Genomic DNA, 18,871 nt, shown 5'->3' with positions numbered 1-18,871 from the left:
AGGGGTGAATAAATAGAGGACTAAAGAAATTATCACTTGTTAGTCAGGCACACTGACTCACGTCTGTAATCCCAGCAATTTGGGAGGCCGAGGCAGGATGATCATGAGGTCAAGAGATCGAGATCATCCTGGCCAACAAAGTGAAACCCCATCTCTACTAAAAATACAAAAATTAGGTGGGCGTGGTGGCGAGCCTGTGGTCTCAGCTACTCGGGAGGCTGAGGCACGAGAATCACTTGAACCCAGGAGGTGGAGGTTGCAGTGAGCCGAGATCACGCCACTGCACTCCAGCCTGGTGACACAGCAAGACTCGGTCTCAAAAAAAAAAAAAAAAAAAAAAAAAAAAAAAATCATTTGTCAAAAGGTAAAAATTAAAATTCATTACTTTGAGAAGACACATATGTTGCAAATACATAGTGCATTTTAGGCCAGTGTTTCTCAAACTTCAATACAACTATTAATCTTGGAATCTTGTTAAAATGTAGATTCTGATTTAACAAGGAGTAGGGCCTAAGATGCCGAATGTCTAAGAAGCTCCCAAGCACAGCCTACGCTGCTAGCTCTTGGACCTCAAGAGCAAAAGATTTTAAGCAATCTGACACACTTCTAAGTCCTTTAACCTATTAATATTATTCTTTGTTTTTTTTTAAGAAGAATTTTACTAACCTGTACTGGATTTAATTGTCTCCTTTCCAATTGATTGGCCTAGCAGATCATATTGATTTAACCTAGAGCCATCAGGAGCAACCTGTACTGAATCAGATGCATTGTAAGTCCAAATATAAGTGACCTCTGAAGTTGTATATGCATCTATAGGAAATCAGAAAAAATAATATTTTAAGCATTTTCATAAGAACCATCAATCTAGTGCTACACAAACTTTTGTGTATTTCATGCAATCACTATATACTTTCAATATTAATACTTAAACATCACATTTAGGGCAAAAATGTCTCATTTGAATTTACTTCAATATGAGAGTTATGAAGCGGACCAAAAGAGATGATCATGACCTTGACAGCATATTTATTGCAACCACTTTGAAAGGTGAAGAGCAAATTTGTTGTTAGAGTCTATTACAATTCCTGGGCCCTGAGATGATTAGAACATCTCCTTTAGGCCAAAGGTAGCATATGAAGACACTGTGGTAAAATAAGATCTTTAGCTTATTTATAAATAGCAATCACTCATAAGATAAAAATCATAATTCAAAATTATATTAATTTTTGGACATAAATGTATCTTAGTTAAGAGTTAAATGGGTTAGCTATCATGATACAATGCATTTCATTAGAATAAAAAGTAATTATTATAAAACATATAAGGCAAATAATAATGCTATACTTGCATCAAGTTGCAAATCCTTTTAAAATCATTCTCATTTTAAAATGAGTTAATGCACACAGATATCACTAGACTACACATTCACAGCACACCAGTTTAACTATAGATTGCCAGGAAGAGGAAAAAGTGCAACCAGATCAGACATAACTTCCTGATTTATTGGATGAAGAACTTAGCAGAAGTAAGATGACTTCAGAGCTGGCATGCAGGCAACATGTCTGGTCTTAGCCTTTCTCTGGCAGTGGCATTTTCTTACCTCTCCATGCACCACTGGGGAACAGATAACCTCTCCATATAGGCAGAGTCCCCCCCACAGTTGAATAACAGGTAATTCTTTCTATACCACTGACCTTCTGAAGAACTTTATGCACTTTTACTCATGAGAATGTTTAGAAGTATAGTTACCCCTAGTTCTTGAGCAAAACTCAACATCACAGTCACATTACCAATTAAGGGACAGAAAGGGCCAGTTGTCTCTGGCAATAGTTCTACCTCCAGCTCTCTAGGACACTGGAAATCTCATTCTCTGCAATCTATAAATTTCCTAACTTTACTAGCACCATACTGTGGTGACTCTGGTTCTGAAATTGATAGAAAGTCTGTGATTGTAAATCAATTTCCACTCAACCATCAGTAACAATAGAGTAAATGATTATGAGTTTGTGTTTTCTAATGACATACTTGGCATTGTCTAATGGCAATGTTGTCTGGTTTTCTGAATGTTGCTACTAAATGTCAGTATCAGTGAAACACCATTATCACTACATATATAGTCACCTACATTCACAATTAAATTATATTAGGTGAAGCAATTTTTGAAATAAGATTCTAAAAATGTATATATGTATATATTTATATATGTATATACTTTTAATAGCAATTAAATGTTCATATGATTTGATATAAATGAATTTTAATTATTCTAAGGTTTAGTTTTCTAATTAAGTAATTTCAATTCATTAACCATTAATGATTGATTACACTGAGAAAATTAAACAACAACATTACTAATGTGAATAACTAGCAACTCATTTGTAGATCAAGTGGCTTGTTTCATTTCCCCCATGAATACATATTCTGACTCTCCAGTAAAATTTTAAATGGCACAGAATTTAACAAAAAGATACATCAAATGATCTACTTTACGTTGGAAGGGCCTCACAATACTCTTGTAATTGTCAATAAATAATGAAGTTTTTTTTTTAAAGTAGAATGACATCACTTTTGAATTATAATGTTTCTTTTAAACATAAATAAGAAAAAATGAAACCCTATAAAAGAGATGACATTTTAAAGGCACTAATGAGATTCTGATAGGCAGCAGCTCTGATTCATGCTTGTACTTCCAGGACCAGGTACAGTGCCTGACACACAGAAGAAAGATTCTCAATTCACTCTCACTAGATTAATAAATTAAGTCATAATATTTTAACTATGTTCTTTACTGCTATGGAAAAGGGAACTCTAGAGAAGAACTCAAGAATTTATTAAGGAAAGTGACTGATTCTTCATATGTCTTTTGAAAAAGCAGCTACTGCACTTCATTAGTTAGATAAGAATATAGTTTTGAGATTTTGTGTATGGTGAAAATAATGCAGCAGAAATTTATGCAGTGCAGATTAAAGCCTCTCCCGGAAAAAGGGAGTTATATACATCAACACACATATAAGCCAAGAGGTCATAATAATGTTTCTCAGTAAAGTATCAAGGGAGAGAAAGACAGTTTTACAAAATTCATTAGGAATTCCACTTCTAAATTAAGCTACCATTAAATAATCTTGTTTGTGTTAATTAACCCACTTGTGAGTCCTATGTTGCATTAAGCAGATGTATACCAACAGATTCTTAATATTTGATACCCAGGAGAAATACTTCAAAATTATTTTTACCTATCAATTTTTAATCTGAAAGACAATTTATAGCTTCTTTTGGTTTAATGAATAGATTATACCTAGACTTTCATTCAGAAATTCTAAAATCAAGCTAAACAACAAGGAAAAATTCAAATATGTGCAGCAATAGGAATAAAACAAAACAGGACTGAATTTAAAATTGTAAGCACACAGAAAAAAAAAAAATGCTTCTTTTGATTGAGGACAATGACGAAGTTCCTGAAATCCAATCATTTTGTGGAGTGGGGGTAGGGAAGAAGAGGGCTTTCAAGTAAAGAAGGAATAAATGAATAGAAGAAAAATTCACAGCTGCTTATGCCAAATTTTGTTATGCCAACATTGTCAGCTTTGACTTGGCTTGTATATTATTCCACACTGGTGTTCATACTTTTAATACTTATGCATCAAGCACCTACTACAAGCAAAAACAATAAAATAGCATAAAATTGTCTATTCAGTGTGTCAGAAAACTAATGTGAAGAAAACAAAATTAGTGTTAATTACTTAAACAAAAAATGTCTAGCAGCAAACTTCATTTGTTGCTCATAGCTCCTTCTGGGTACAGAAAACTATATTCTCAAGCATGTGATATTTCTGCACTCCATAGATGCAGTATAAGAGATTTTTAAATATTATTTAAATATTTTCAAGTGTGCTTATTTCATTTGCAGAATCGGGACATCCATCACATCACTTATATTTGATGACTTAATAACAATAGCTTGTCGACTAAAAAAAAAAAAAAAAAAAAAAAAAAAAAAAAAAAAGTCCTTCTTACAACATGATTACATCTTGAATTAATCTCTTCTTTGGTATCAAGGCTTTTCAATTTTTTCTATAATGCCACTTATGTAATGGAAATAAGTCTTTGCTGCATCTGCTGTGGTTTTCTCAGCATCATGTTTACATAGTATAACATGATTGACTATCTTAAATAATGTTGGAAGAAATGCCAGTACTGAAGTTATGGTTTCCATGACAATAAAAGAAGGCTTTATAGTTAAATAAAGAGGAAATTCTCAAAGAAAATTGAGAACTGACACTTTTTGTAAGAACAAACAAGATTTCAATTCTTGTACCACAAAAGTAGGATCATCAAAATAATTAGAGGGTTTTGCATTCATATGAGCCACCATTCTTCCATTTTCTTTTGCTTAATACAGTTTATGAGAAGGCACACTATTCAGTGATACATAGTTTTAATCAGGTGAGAGTACTGTATTTCTACTCAACAATGAAGAAAAAGTCAAAAGGTGTTCAGAAGGGACAAAGATGAGGGTGCCAGAAAGATCAGTCTCTAAAAAGGTCAGGCAATAGGACTCCCTCACACAAGAGAGAGGCTGCTCAGCTCTGTTCATGGATTTATGCTGAACCTATCCAGAATGTCATGTGGGACTAGGGAGATGATTTGACCTTCTGCCTTTTCAATTATTCTGGAAGTATGAATGCATCTTCTTGACATACAAGATATAACCCCTCTGACCTAAAGAAGAGCTAACTGCACAAACCCTTTTCTGAAATGTCCTATGTACATAGAAGGTGCCAGAATGTAGCAATGCAGCTACATTATCTCCTTTAATTTAAGAAATAAAAAAGAAATCCTTCCATTAGTTACAGTAGAACACAATGACACAGACTAAGCTTCTGTGCATGTCATTTGCAACAGGCTGATTGCCACTTTAATAAACAATAGAATCTATCCTTTCCAGTCCATTCTTAGTTGATAAAAAAGCAACATTTGAGTTTTTAATGTTCTAGCACTTGGAAAAAAAGGTAAATTACAGTCCTAAACTTCAAGGAACTCCTGGTCTAATTTTACACATGTACTAAAACACATGATATTCTGTATTAGCAGTAAAAACAGGTTATAATTGTTTAACATCATGATTAAATTATAATAATATTTGAGAGATGTTCCTTAAGGAAAATTAGAATGGCTTTTACTTCCATATCTTATTGACAATTGTTGATCATCTCATAATTTGAGGAAAAAAAACTAGACAATTAAGCAGTGCTGCTGAATTTCCCTGATATTATTGACCCAAAACATGTACCTTCATCCCTGTACTTACAACTGCCAAATTTCAGAGGACATGAATGAGCATCCATTGGGAAATCCTCCAAGTGCATTGGGCATTCAGCTTGAACTGTAAGCCTAAAAGTCAAAATTCCACTATTTGTTTAAGTATATTGGTAAGTCAAGAAAAATCACTCGTCATTACTGTCAACAGACTGGATAGAGGTAGAGTCTTCATCACAGCATTTTATTAGGCTCATTAATATTTAAATAATCTTTTGTTTATTCATGTTTAGGTGATCCCTCAGAAGACACTGACATACAAATTATTAGTATAAATGAAAATAATAATTAAAAATATACTTTAGCCATTTTAGTTTCTTAAGAAGTGAAGAAATTACATATTCATTTTAAAGGGCTCTTTCTCATTAAGCTCATGATTAACACTTGAAATCTTAAGGACAAAAAGTACTCTATCATTAAAAAAATGCTATTGTCTCCATTATCTCATCAACAAACATATAGCAAAATTGATCAAAGGATTCAATATTAGTTCAGAGGAGCTCCCTTCAACATATGTGATTTCTGAATTAATACTGTATACTGCATATATATTCAGAGTTATACACATAATTCTAGATACAAATACATACACAGATGTATTTCCTAGAAATAACTTTATCAAGTTTAGATTGTTGGATAAATTATAAACACAAATTACGAATGTTAAGTATATATTTTTCTGTATCTACATGATTGCAACAAAGAGTAATCATAGAAAATATGATATAATTCAAACTTCCAATTATTCCACTTCATGTAAAGACAAAGTGGATATAGCAGGTACTAAATAAAATTTATAGAGAAATCTGTTATAAGGAGCAAAACAAATGTGATCACAATTCATTATGGCTTAAATTCTAAGAGAATGTTTAAATAGAACCTTAGACAATATATTCCAAAGTTCTATGTGTCCTGTGCCTGCACTTTATTTAAACCCTAAAGTTTTACTCATTGCCTTAGTTCATAGAAATGATCAACATACAAAGTCAACAGTGGCATTGCATCTGAATACATTGCAAGATCCAGAGAAAGAAACAGAGGCAGAAAGACTGACTAGCACTTCCATTTAGGCGATGAACAATTTAGTAATGAGTCCTCAAGAAATTTTTCTTTGAAGATCAAAAACAGCATAGGACTGTATTGTTGTCCCGTTTTAAATAACTTTCATAACCGAAATCTAGCACTTATGAAATAATAACACATCAAATAACTGGAATACGTGTTTCTGTCTATATATAACGCTGATGTCAGATATCTGTTTTAAATCCTTTATGAAATATTTTAGCTTTAGATTCCACATAATCTTACTAGATTTGTGATATTTTTCTTACATAATACAAGTAACTTATTTTACAAAATTAATTCATGAATATGCTTAAGATGTAATAGGTTTTAGGATCAACAACTATTCTGCAAGAAAATTTTATTAAAGTTTAAATCATATAAACAATGCTATAGGACACTTTTTGAATTACAAAATGGCAATTTCATATGGTTCAATCTAGTACATGTTTATGGTATCCAATATACTTGTAAGCCTTATTAAATAAAGCTTTCTCTCTGAATTTAAAATAGCTATTTTTTCTTTGGAGTAACTTCATAAGGAGAATTAAAATATTAAATTAGCCTGGGCATGGAGGCTCACGCCTGTAATCCCAGCACTTTGGGATGCTGAGGTGGTTGGGTCACCTGAGGCCAGGAATTTGGGGCCAGCCTGGATAACATGGAGAAACACTGTCTCTACTAAAAATACAAAATTTAGCGCGGCATTGTGACACGTGCCTATAATATCAGCTATTTGGGAGGTTGAGATGGGAGAATCACTACAACCCAGGAAGCGAAGGTTGAAGTGGGTCAAGATTGCACCACTCCACTCCAGCTTGGGCAACAGAGAAAGTCTTTGTCTCAATAAATGAATAAATGAATAAATAAATAAAGTCTTACTTTGAAATAACAAAAATTTTGATGGGATATCTGATAAGATATTAAAACTGTATGTTGACACAAATAAAATTCAAGTCATATTACTAAAACTATACTTAATAAAAACATCATGTGAAGAATAACCAAAAACATCAATTCATAATAATAAAGGCAATTCTTAACATTTAAAGAACTAAGATGAGACTCAAACTCATAAATACTATCTTATATAGTTTTTTTAAATCAAAACATTTGCAAAGCATATTATGGGTACTTCAATAATCTGGTAGAAAACACTCAACTTTTGCTAATACCTGGCAGCTAGATTGACTGGTTGTTTAATACATGAAAATGTCTTAGTATATAAATGCATCACATCAAATCTAAAAACATACCTCATTGTATACAGCAGAGTCCCATCATCCTGAATTCGAAGTAACTTATTTGGCATTGTCATATTATGAGCTACTGATTTTTTCCCATTGTGAAAAAAGGTATCTGGAGTCCAGATTTTGCTAGCCATTAAATTGTTTAGTCGAAGGATGTTCATAGGACCTTTAAATTTTAAACGTTCATCTTTCCATTTTTGTCGAAAGAAAACATCAATTGTATATTCCTGAAATAAAAAATATAATTTCTTTGAAAATAGTAAATGTTGCACACACAAGACACTATAAAATTCCAACAAAATAATATTCTAATTAATTTAAACAGAGAGCGAGCTATATTGAAAGAAAAACATTTTTAATCAGAAAAATTACTCCTTTGTCTTATCAATACTTGTTGCCACATACAATGGGATAAAGTATGTCTGTGTATACTATTAGCTATATATTCCTCTGAAAAGAAAAAATATCACTTTGGCCTCTTTTAGTTGAACAAGGTCTCAGTCAAACTGCTCCACTGCATCCTGTAGTTTAGAACTGCTTGGAGAGGGGATAAGCTTGGGCAGGGTCTGGTTGATTTATTTTAAGTAGCCTATTTCAAGAAAAAATGAGTAGGCAGCTTTCCCAGTAGCAAATAAATAAATAAATAAATAAATAAATAAATAAATAAATCACATTTTTAAAAATTAAAAAGAAAAAAAAAAAACCCACAACACTTAAGCACACTGTCAGATCTGTATGAATCATCATCTCCTGTTGCCAAAGAAACTGTAAATTATCATATTTATTTTTTAATCCTAAAAAAAAAGGTGAGAACATTATGATAACGTTAGCAAGACTGTCTTAGGAGATAATTTCAATAAAGTTTATTTATGAAATTAGTTGTAATACAAGCACTTTACAAGTTTTTAGAATACTTCAATTATGACTATTTTGCAGGGAAACTCCCTCATGTTAAAATGTACTTTAAAATATTGTTACAGACCCAGTAGTGATCAGGTCCTCTATTATTTTTCTCCAAATTTTAATTTAGATGAAACTCTCTTTCTCTCTCTCTCTCCTTACCTCTGTCTCTACCTTTACCCTATCTTTCTTAAGGTAATATATACATTTTAAATGAGATACACAATGCACGATTGTAAATACTATTTACAATCCACTGGATGTTAATTTTTTTTTGCCAATATATGTTTGTATGAACATGCTATAAATAATTAAAATGTTCAATTACACACCTGAGATTGGAAGTTCAGAAACTGTCCTTTGAGCACAAAACCATAGTCATTACATATTTGAAAATAAACAATACAGCAATGCCAATTTAACTAAATCAATGTTTGCAGAAAAGAACAGATTAAAAAGGCCATATACTTATAAAATAGAAAATCATTTGTACAAATCTGAATCAAATACATGAATCCCAGTGATCCCTCAAAACTTGAAACTGTGATGATACTAACAAGTGAAAATCCTAGGTAATGACATGTGAGTAGGAAAAGAACAGAGGTTCTGGGCTGTTAATCCTTAAAGGAATATTCCATAACCTTATCCACACTCACTATCATCTAGTTATCTTTTTTAATGTTTAACTCTAAACATTAAATGGAACTCTAAAATTAAAAAATAATGAACAAAGAGATGAGTCTTTGCACTCTTAGTTTCATGTAGTATTTCTTTTTTAGCTGGGATTCCTCAAATACTAGCCTAACGTGACTACATATGATTCTTGCTTACTTTTCTAGACAAAATTAATGAATTTTAAAACTTTTTATAAGACTTCAAATTCTATATTTCATTTCCGTAAGATGAGGGTATGTTTTATCTGTTTCAGAAGCTGTTGATATGACAGTCATTTTCTGGAGGTCAACCACACAGGAAATACTTAGAGTTTACAAACAGGAAGTTGCAGTTGATTTTTTTTTTTTTTTTTTTTTTACATTTTTAATGACATATTTTACTAATTTATTTTTGTTTTTAATAACTTTTATTTTAGATATGGGGGCATATGTGCAGGTTTGTTACATGAGTATATTGTGTGATGCTGAAGTTTGGGACACTGTCATCCAGAGAGTTAGCATATTACCCAATAGTTAATTTTCCAACCCTTGTCCTCCTCCCTCTCTCCCTGCTCTAGTCCCCAGTGTCTATTGCTGTCATCTTTATGTCCATGAGTACCCAACGTTTAGCTCCCACTTACAAGTGAGAACACGCTTTATTTGGTTTTCTGTTACTGCATCGATTTACTTAGTATAATGGCTTCCAGCTGCATCCATGTTGCTGCAAAGCAATGATTTTGTTCTCTTTTAAGGCTCCCTAACATCCTATAGTGTACATGAACCAAATTTTCTTTATCCAATCTGTCACTGGTGGGCATCTAAAGTAATTCCATGTCTTTTCTATCGTGAATAGTGCTGCAATGAACTTATGTATGCATGTGTCTCTTTGGTAAAACGATTCATTTTCTTTTGAGATATATAACCAGTAATGGGATTGCTGGGTTGCATGCTGGGTCTGTTTCAAGTTCTTTGAGAAATCTCCAGACTGCTTTCAACAGTGGCTGAACTAATTTACATTCCCAGCAACAGTATGTAAGTATTCACTTTAGTCTGCATCTGTTTGTTTGTTTTTTCTAACATTTTAATAATGGCCATTATGACTGATAAAAGATAGTATTCCATTGTGGTTTTGATTTCCGTTTCTCTGATGATTGGTGATGTGAAGCATTTTTTCATCTGTTTGTTGGCTGCTTGTATGTCTTCTTTTGAGCAGTATGTGTTCATGTCTTTTGCCCACTTTTTAATGAGGTTGTTTGCTTTTACTTGTAGAATTATTTAAGTTTCTTAAAAATTCTTTCCAGAATTATTATTCATCTTTGAGGTCTCACAGTGTCCCAAGGTGTGCCCTGCCAATCTATCTAACAGAGTTCGAGTCTTTTTCTCCCACCCTCACCATGCAAACTCATGTTATGCTCCAGGCAACTGCAACAATCCCCACTCCTTGTCATTCCTCAAATAGAGCAAGTCCTCCACCTGCCTCAGTCCCTTGAACACCTGCAAAAGAAAACATAGCCAGCTCTCTTTGTATTTCTATAGGGCTCTTCATTCTTTCAAGATCATCTATTGCAATTATACATTTGCTTCTCTGCCTCCCAAACAGCTTATAAATCCTCAAGAAAGGAACCATGGCTTTCATTTGTGCTTATTTTCTTTTTGCTTCTCAGACATACACAAGAGTGTAAAGAATATTACAAACAACGTGTAACCATCACCTAGCAGAAATGTCATCACAAATATTATTGAAGCCCTTCCTCTTCTGTTTATACCTTCTCAATCACAGTCCCCTTGTCCCCAAGGAAATAAGTATCTTAAGTTTAGTGTATACCATTCTCATACATGTACTTTCACATTTAGTGTGGAGAGAGAGAGAGAGAGAGAGAGAGTCACATTTTAAACATTGATATACATGAATATCATACCTTGTATATTACCTTGTATATTTTTCTGATACTTGCATCTTTTAGCTACTTTGCTGAGATTTACTCATGGCAATATATCTAGCCCTCTGGTTTATTTTCACTGCTTTATAGCATTATATTGGAAGACAAACTTCACAGTATCATCATCATTTTTCCTTATCCTTTTTTTCTTATTTCTAATCTTTCACTGTCACAAACAATATTGCTACAAATATTCTTGTTCAACACTTGTAATACAAAGGTATAAGAAGAGTTACTCTAGACAAGAGGTCAGCAAAGTTTTTCCATTAAGGGTTAGTCAATAAACATTTAGAATCTGTAGGCCATATGGTTAGTATCACGACTATCCAACTCTGCCACTGCAATGTGAAAGCTACCGTAGATTGCCTAAATGAATGAGCATGGCTATGTTCCAATAAAACTGTTTACAAATATAGGCAGCTGACAGCAGTTTTTCCCACAGGCTGTAGTATGCTGACACTGCCCTAGACTAAATCCATAAGTAAGATTACTGGAATTTCATGTATGTGCATCTTCAAAATAACAAGGTATTTTTTCAATTGAAATCCTAAGTGGTGTGTAAATTTATATTCTCACTAGAAGTAGATAAATGTTCTTGTTTATGTACAACTTGGTAGAGACAGAATATGTCATTTTAGACATGATTAGTGTGAAAGGGGTCATGGTGTAATCATGTGGATTTCTCTGTTAATTAGTAACAAATAATATATGTTCATGTTTGTTAAAAATTCTAGTTTTCTCTTCTATAAATTGTCTGTTCCCTTAATCTACTCAGTTTCCTTTTAGGTTGTCTGTCATTTTCTTACAAAGTTATGATAATTATTTATATAGTTTCTATACTAACACTTTCTTAAAGAATATACAACTTAATAAGAATCACACTAAAGATATCCAAAATATCATAAACATATTCCCATGTTTCTTCAATGGATATAAAAGCTCTGCCTTTTACATGAAGGCCTTAAATCCATCTTGTATTATTGTATATGATATGAGATCAAGGTCCAACTTTTTTTTCTAATAATAGAAAACTAGCTTTATTAGCACCATTTATTGACTGGTTTATTTTATCCCTATACATATGCAATGACATTTCTATAATATATACAGTATCCATATGGGTATGGATTTGTTTCTGATTTCCATTTTGTTTTTATTATGTACCTATCCATAGTTCAATTCCAAAGCCATTATTATAATAATTGTATATAAGGTTTAATTAACAATATTCTCTTTATTGTCCAATTGAAGCTATTTATAATTTCCATCATGGCTTTTCTTTTTCTTTACATAGAAAACATTTTTAACTGTGTTTTTATATTTCCAAGTGTATTGGCTTCTTCCATTTATATTTCATCATTAATGTTTGATTTTACTGCAGTTGTAATAAGATATTCGACATTATAAAATAATTTTTTGCAATTCATTGAACATTTAAGAGTTTTTTGTTGTTGAACCTGACCATTTTCATCTTTTCATGATAATTCAGTTCATTTATGCCTATTGTGATTACTAATATTGGACATGTTTCCAGGCTGTATTGTTTTTAGCAGTGAATTAAAATTATAAGGATAGAAGAGATAACATATTGGACTTTACATGATCAACCAACAAAAATAAAGGAAGAACTCTAGAAAATTAAAAGAAACAATAAAAGAACACACACTAAAGCACACACAAAGTATAAGGAAAGAAAAGTATCAAGCTAAAAGAAAATGTAAGAAGTATATAGAAATCAACAATATCAAACATTACTAAAAGGTAATAACGGCTTAGAAGTAGAGAGTGTAGAAGGCAGAATGCAATGAGTTGAGTGAACATAGGGTAAAAGTGAGTGAAGAGTAGAGTTCTCGCCTCCACTTTTGCATTTAAATGCCAGTAAAGGAAATCTAGTTTTACCAGTAAAACCTAGAGACTAGCTAATACAGGTTAGCTATTGTTGTATTAAAAAAAAAGAAAAAAGAAAAGAAAATGCAGGAGCTTAAAATAACAACCATTTATTATTAGTTTAGAAGTCATGAAGCTGGAAGTTGGTTGATCTCACCTGGGCTCAAGTTGACCTTAGCTGAGCTTGCTCATAGGTCTCTGTGTTAGGTGGCCATTGGCTGATCTAGGCTGTCACTGTGTAGGGCTGCTGGAGCAACTCAGCTCAGCAAGAACTGTCTCTTGTCCTGCCTCACAAACCACTGGGCTAACTTGGCCTTTCTTTCTCTCGACAATGACAGAAGTACAAAACAACAAACTCCAATGCACAAGCCCATTCCAAGTTAGTGCTTGTGTGATATGTTTTAACAGCCCATTGGCTAAAGCAATTTACATAGTTAAATTGATGGATAATTGGTATAGTAGGTAACCCCAACTCTCAATGAGAGGACACTACAAAATGAGATGGGAAAACATGGCTATAGGAAGGGGTAAAGAACTTGAGCCAGTATTTCATCATTGCAACCGAACACACTAGGCCTCTGTAAGAGAAAAGTAAAAGATGTTGGTGAATGAATAAAGAGTTTGAAGTCATCTGAAATTTCAATGAAAGTCACATGAGTCTAATCTCAGGGAGGCAGGTTGGTTATAACTTAGTAAATATGACTATTATCAACTGTATTTACCTAAGAAAAGAGCGAACCTTTAAGTGGAAGCAGGATAATCAGCTTAGGACAATGGCTTACAAAATAAAGTGTGTATATCCATTTGGGTGCAGGAAGAAAATATTAGAATCTCGATTTTTATATATCACTTTAAATATAAAAAGTAAATGAAACTTTTATAAAAGATAATATATGGAACGATATAAACATTATTAAGAGTAAGAATGTAAATAAGTAAATTAAGGTCATGTTTATAAGGCATTCTATGGGAAGAGAAGCGGCAACAGGAAATGGGGGCGTGAATGCATTTGTTATCAGTTTACTGTGATTGTGTCTAGTTAGGTGAATTTACAATACTTACTTTTGATTAAATTAGCTCTAATGAAAATAGGCAATTGGCTTCAGAAGACTACTGATAAAACACCATGGAAGAAAGTAATAATTATACAAACGAAAGTGGAAAACAAGAAAAAGAAATACAACACTCTGTCTAATATGAGCTCTATAGGAGCCAGGTTAAAAAAATAGTAAACAAATAAACTCTAAAAAACTCCAAAAAAAATTTATAATTATCACTGAGGCTATTTAAAATATGGGTTTACACCCACTGTTTATAGCAATAAGTTTCGTCTTAAGCACATGTTGTAATTTAAAATACTGGTCCATGATAGCATCAGACCATCATTTTAAAAACTAATAATCCAGAACACAAGGACAAATATCAAAAGTTGATGGGTGGATTTTTAAATATGAGCATCATAATTCAGTAACCAATAGTCAATGACATACTTCTTAAAGTTGAATCTATAATAGTTGTAAAGGCAAGTATTAATGTGATATAAATTTAGAATCATATCTTTTAATTGCTACAACATAATGTATTTAAGAAAAATATTAAAAACAATAAACTGCACTTAAACATTAATTACTAGAAATATAAAAATTTTAAGTGGGAACAAAAATAAATGTTTTTGATAAATATAATTATTCTTTAAAATAAATATTTATTTTTAAAAGTTCACTTTAGTCCATATTTTATATTTTTATATATTAGTGTAAAATATAGGTATAGATATATAGATACATAAATATAGCTGATTAACTAGTTTTTGTATGTTTTGCTTTCTAGATTAAAAAGACAGAGAAAGAATTCATTTCAATAACATAATGTTCATTGCATAGCCACTAACTACAACAAGATTTCCAAATAATTTTCATGTGATTCCCTTAAATGCTTGTAAAATGCACACTCTAAGTATTTGAAAAGAATATTCTTGAAAAGTGCATTTAAAATTAACTTCAGATTTTTCATGAGTACATACTAACAGAGTTATTACTTGATTTGTGTTTTATAAGAAAATTACGAAAAAAATTTAAAAAATGGTCTAACTCCTTCATACAAACTTAAAGGCTTAGATCCATGAACTGAGATTCTAAAAGAAATTAATAATAAAAGGCTGAATTACACAATGCATTGGAGAATACACATACAACTAAAGTGCAAATTTAATAAGAAACAAAAAATCACAAGGATAGATCAGCTTGCATGTATCCTATGGCTTATACACAGGAGAAGTGAGACTGACTGTTGGGTGACACTAAAGAGTTGAAAAATCCATACACTCCAAGATTTCAAAAATTCCTTACAGGAAATTTAATCAAATTTCCTACTCTCACAGAGGGATTATAGAAAAATTCAATGAATTTCCTGTCTTCAAGTTTGTTAGTGACCAAACCTAGACAAAGATGCAGTTTCCAGTCAAATGTTTTTGCCACCACTAAAAATCTCCATTTATACAGTAAACGCCTTCAGTGTTATATCCATAATTTGTCCTGGAAACAAGGAAATCACTCTCCATAAGCCATTGCACAGTTTATCATATAAACTTGATTTTAAGGACACATTAACTTAATGAAGGCACCATATTGTTTACTGCCTGACTACATTAATTATAAATCAATACTTACAGCCAATTCCTGAAGAATCTTATCCACTCACTAAAACACAACTAAATTGTAGGACTGCTCCTGGAGTGATTTCTCATTTACTTTGATTTTCTATATTTATTTTAAAATAGTAAAACTTACTACATTATACTCTTGTGGTTAATAAAGGCTAGTCTCCCTTGAGTAAATTCCAATCAGTGTGTTTCTTCTATATTGAAGAACATGTAGTCTATGAAGCAGATCTATAAACAATGTAAAAATTATCACCCTTGGAATAGGCAAGAATAATGAAGCTCAAATACTTTCAGTTGGTAATCAAAGGGGGCTAGACAACAAATTTAGCACAGTATTTGCATTGCAAAAAATTGTAAAGAAAAATGAGAATCTTAAGAACAGATCAGCAAAGGGCCAATAAACTCAATTAGTACAAGCCTTGTTATGCAAAGAAGTTCACATAAACTACAGTTGCAGAACAACATAGCTACTGCACATTCAAAACATTGTGGACGTAAGATGTTTGGACATTCTTTTTGGAACCAGGGGCCAGGTAAATTTCACTAACAAACTAGAAAATGATGCTAAAGATTCATATTCTAACAGAAAATAATTATATTTTCAGCGATTTACTTTGATATAATATGTGTCATTTAAAATTCATAACAACTTTATTGCATATGCAAAATTATCCCAATTTCACAAGTGGAAAATACTTCAAAAGCAATATTTACTTAAAAAAAAAAGACAGAGAGGAAAAATTTGGTCTCAAATTCTGTGTTTCTAAATACCATGGTCTTTTCATTATACCATACATAAAACAACACTTGAAGGCAGAATGTCAGAATAAAATTTTCTTCTTTCATAGATCAATAAATGGACATTACTCATGGCTTATGAGAAGTTACAGGAAGAACTAAGTTATAGGATTGAGACTGGAGTTTTGGAATCTTTGAAAAGGATATTTTCTTCAAAGCCTGATGTTGGAAAAACTGAAGAGCTATACACACTGTAATTAAATTGGACATCTATCTTATCCCATACACAAAAATCAACTCAAGGCAGACTAAAGGCCTAAATGTAAGACCTGAAACTAATAAAACTCCTAGAAGAGAAGATAGGCTCTTTGACATCGATCTTGGCATTGAGTGTTTTGAACATCACTCCAAAAGCTCAGGCAACAAATGCAAAAACAAACAAGTTGGCATACATCAAACTAGAAATCTTCTGTACAGCAAAGGAAACAATCAACAAAGTATAAGGGTAGTCTTATGGATTGGGAGAAAATACTTGCAGGTTACATATTTGATAAGACGTTAATATCCAAAATACATAAGGAATTCACGCAACTCAATAGTTAAAGAACAACCTATGGGCAAAGAATCTGAATCAACAGTGCTCCAATAAAAACACAAAAATGGTCAATAATTATATAAAGAGGTGCTCAACATCACTAATCATCAAATAATTACAAATTAAAATCAGTATCACCTCACACCTGTTAGGACGGTTATTATCAAAAAGATAAGAGACAACAAGTGTTGGCCAGGGTGTGGATAAAAGGGAATCTGTGTACACTGTTGGTGGGGATGTAAATTGGTGCATCCATTAGGAAAAACAATGTTGATATTCCTCAAAATGTTAAAAGTAGAATTACTATATGGCCCAGGAATCTTTCTGTTAGGTATATACCCAAGAGAAATGAAATAATGACCTTTAAAGATATTGGCATTCACATGCTCATTGTAGCATTATTCACAATACCCAATATACAAAAACAATCTAAGTATCCGTCAATGCATGAATAAATAATTTAAATATGGTATATATGTACAATGAAATTCTATTCAGTTTTAGAGAAGGAGACCCCGTCATTTGCAACAATATAGATAAACAAGGAGGGCATTATACTAAGTAAGATAAGTCAGACACAGAAGGAAAATACTGCATGATCTCACTTATATATGGAAAAAGGGAAGGGAGAAAGGTAGGTTGGTTGGTTGAATACATAGAATAAAATGATAGCAGTTACTGGGGTGGGATGTGAAGAGGGAAAAAAATAGGGAGGTGTCAATCAAAGGGCATAAAGCTTAGATACATAGTACGAATGTCTACAGATCTAAGGTAAAACATAAGGACTATAATTATTGTATACTGGAAATGTAAGTGCTCTTACTGTAAAAAAGAAAAAGGGAACTATGCAAGAGGATAGATATGTTAATTTTACTTGACTGTAGTAGCCACTATTATAAGTGCATTGAAATGTAATGTACATCTTAAATGTGCATAATGAAAAACCTTCTTTGCACAATTAAAACTAACTCAAACACACAATCAAATAATAATAGTGATACATATTAAGTAAGAAGAAATAGATGTTAAAAGCACAAGTTCTCAAGTCGGATAGATCACGGTACCTGACTTTGAGCAGGGTGGCTAGCCTTTCTTTATATCAGTTGACTTATCTGTAAAATGGTAAGAAAGATAGAACTTACTTCCTAGGACTCTTGTAAGGATTTAGTGAGATAATATTTGCAAAGTTCTCAGAAAATGGTTTGGACACCAAGGATGATATTCTGGCATAAATCATCTTCAAAAGATCCTTCTCCCTCTCCCTATACTCAACAAAAGGGCGGCCAGACAAGGTAGAGACACCCAGCAATTAAAGGTCATAAAGTTCCAGAGGTGGGGGCCACACAGGATACCACAGAGAATGCCATTGGAGAAGAAGCCACCTGTGTTTTTGGTGACTGCAATAAGGAGGTCACTGAGAAGATAGCACAAGTATGCTCCATGGGAGACCCAGTATTCATCTACCAACCATACAAATAGCATATATTGCTAACAGAGAACTACAATAGAACCAGTTCAGTAAAAAGGTATATTCACCTTTTACTACTCTCCTTTACCCTTGCAACAACTTTGAAAAACACAGAAAAAGAAGAGGAAGAGTGGATCTTGGCCTGTCCCCACAGTACATCCCTTACCTGTGAAAAATGCATGGAAAAGGAGAGAACATCTAGATGGCCTAAGAGACTGATGCTGAAATTAGTCTGGACTGGACTCGTTAAGCTACAGTATGCACTGAAGCATTGCCGTAATGTGAGGAAGAGAGTTTGAAAGAATAAAATCTTGTTGATTTCAGTCTCCTGAATCTCTAAAGCCCTTGGGATGAAGTACAAATATTCTCACAGCCTCCAAGGCCCTGCACGATCTCTTCC

At 32.5% G+C, this 18,871-nt stretch overlaps 1 protein-coding gene across 5 annotated transcripts in view; it reads right to left on the bottom strand.

Annotated features, from left to right (window-relative positions):
• The window catches only part of GABRA2 (gamma-aminobutyric acid type A receptor subunit alpha2), a 148,202-nt gene that overhangs the window by 49,624 nt on the left and 79,707 nt on the right, over window positions 1–18,871 (bottom strand). For all 5 annotated transcript variants that reach the window (XM_023224485.1, XM_023224483.1, XM_023224484.1 and 2 more), the window contains 3 exons: window positions 7,635–7,855; window positions 5,309–5,391; window positions 667–810 (listed from right to left, as the gene is read on the bottom strand). In XM_023224485.1, coding sequence (XP_023080253.1) covers window positions 667–810; window positions 5,309–5,391; window positions 7,635–7,855 — 448 coding nt within the window. The remainder of the gene's footprint in view (window positions 1–666; window positions 811–5,308; window positions 5,392–7,634; window positions 7,856–18,871) is intronic.

This window comes from Piliocolobus tephrosceles, chromosome 3, assembly GCF_002776525.5.
Source record: "Piliocolobus tephrosceles isolate RC106 chromosome 3, ASM277652v3, whole genome shotgun sequence".
Lineage (NCBI taxonomy): Eukaryota > Metazoa > Chordata > Mammalia > Primates > Cercopithecidae > Piliocolobus > Piliocolobus tephrosceles.
The sequence above is the reverse complement of the archived record's forward strand: the minus strand, read 5'-3'. Positions and strand labels throughout refer to the sequence as shown.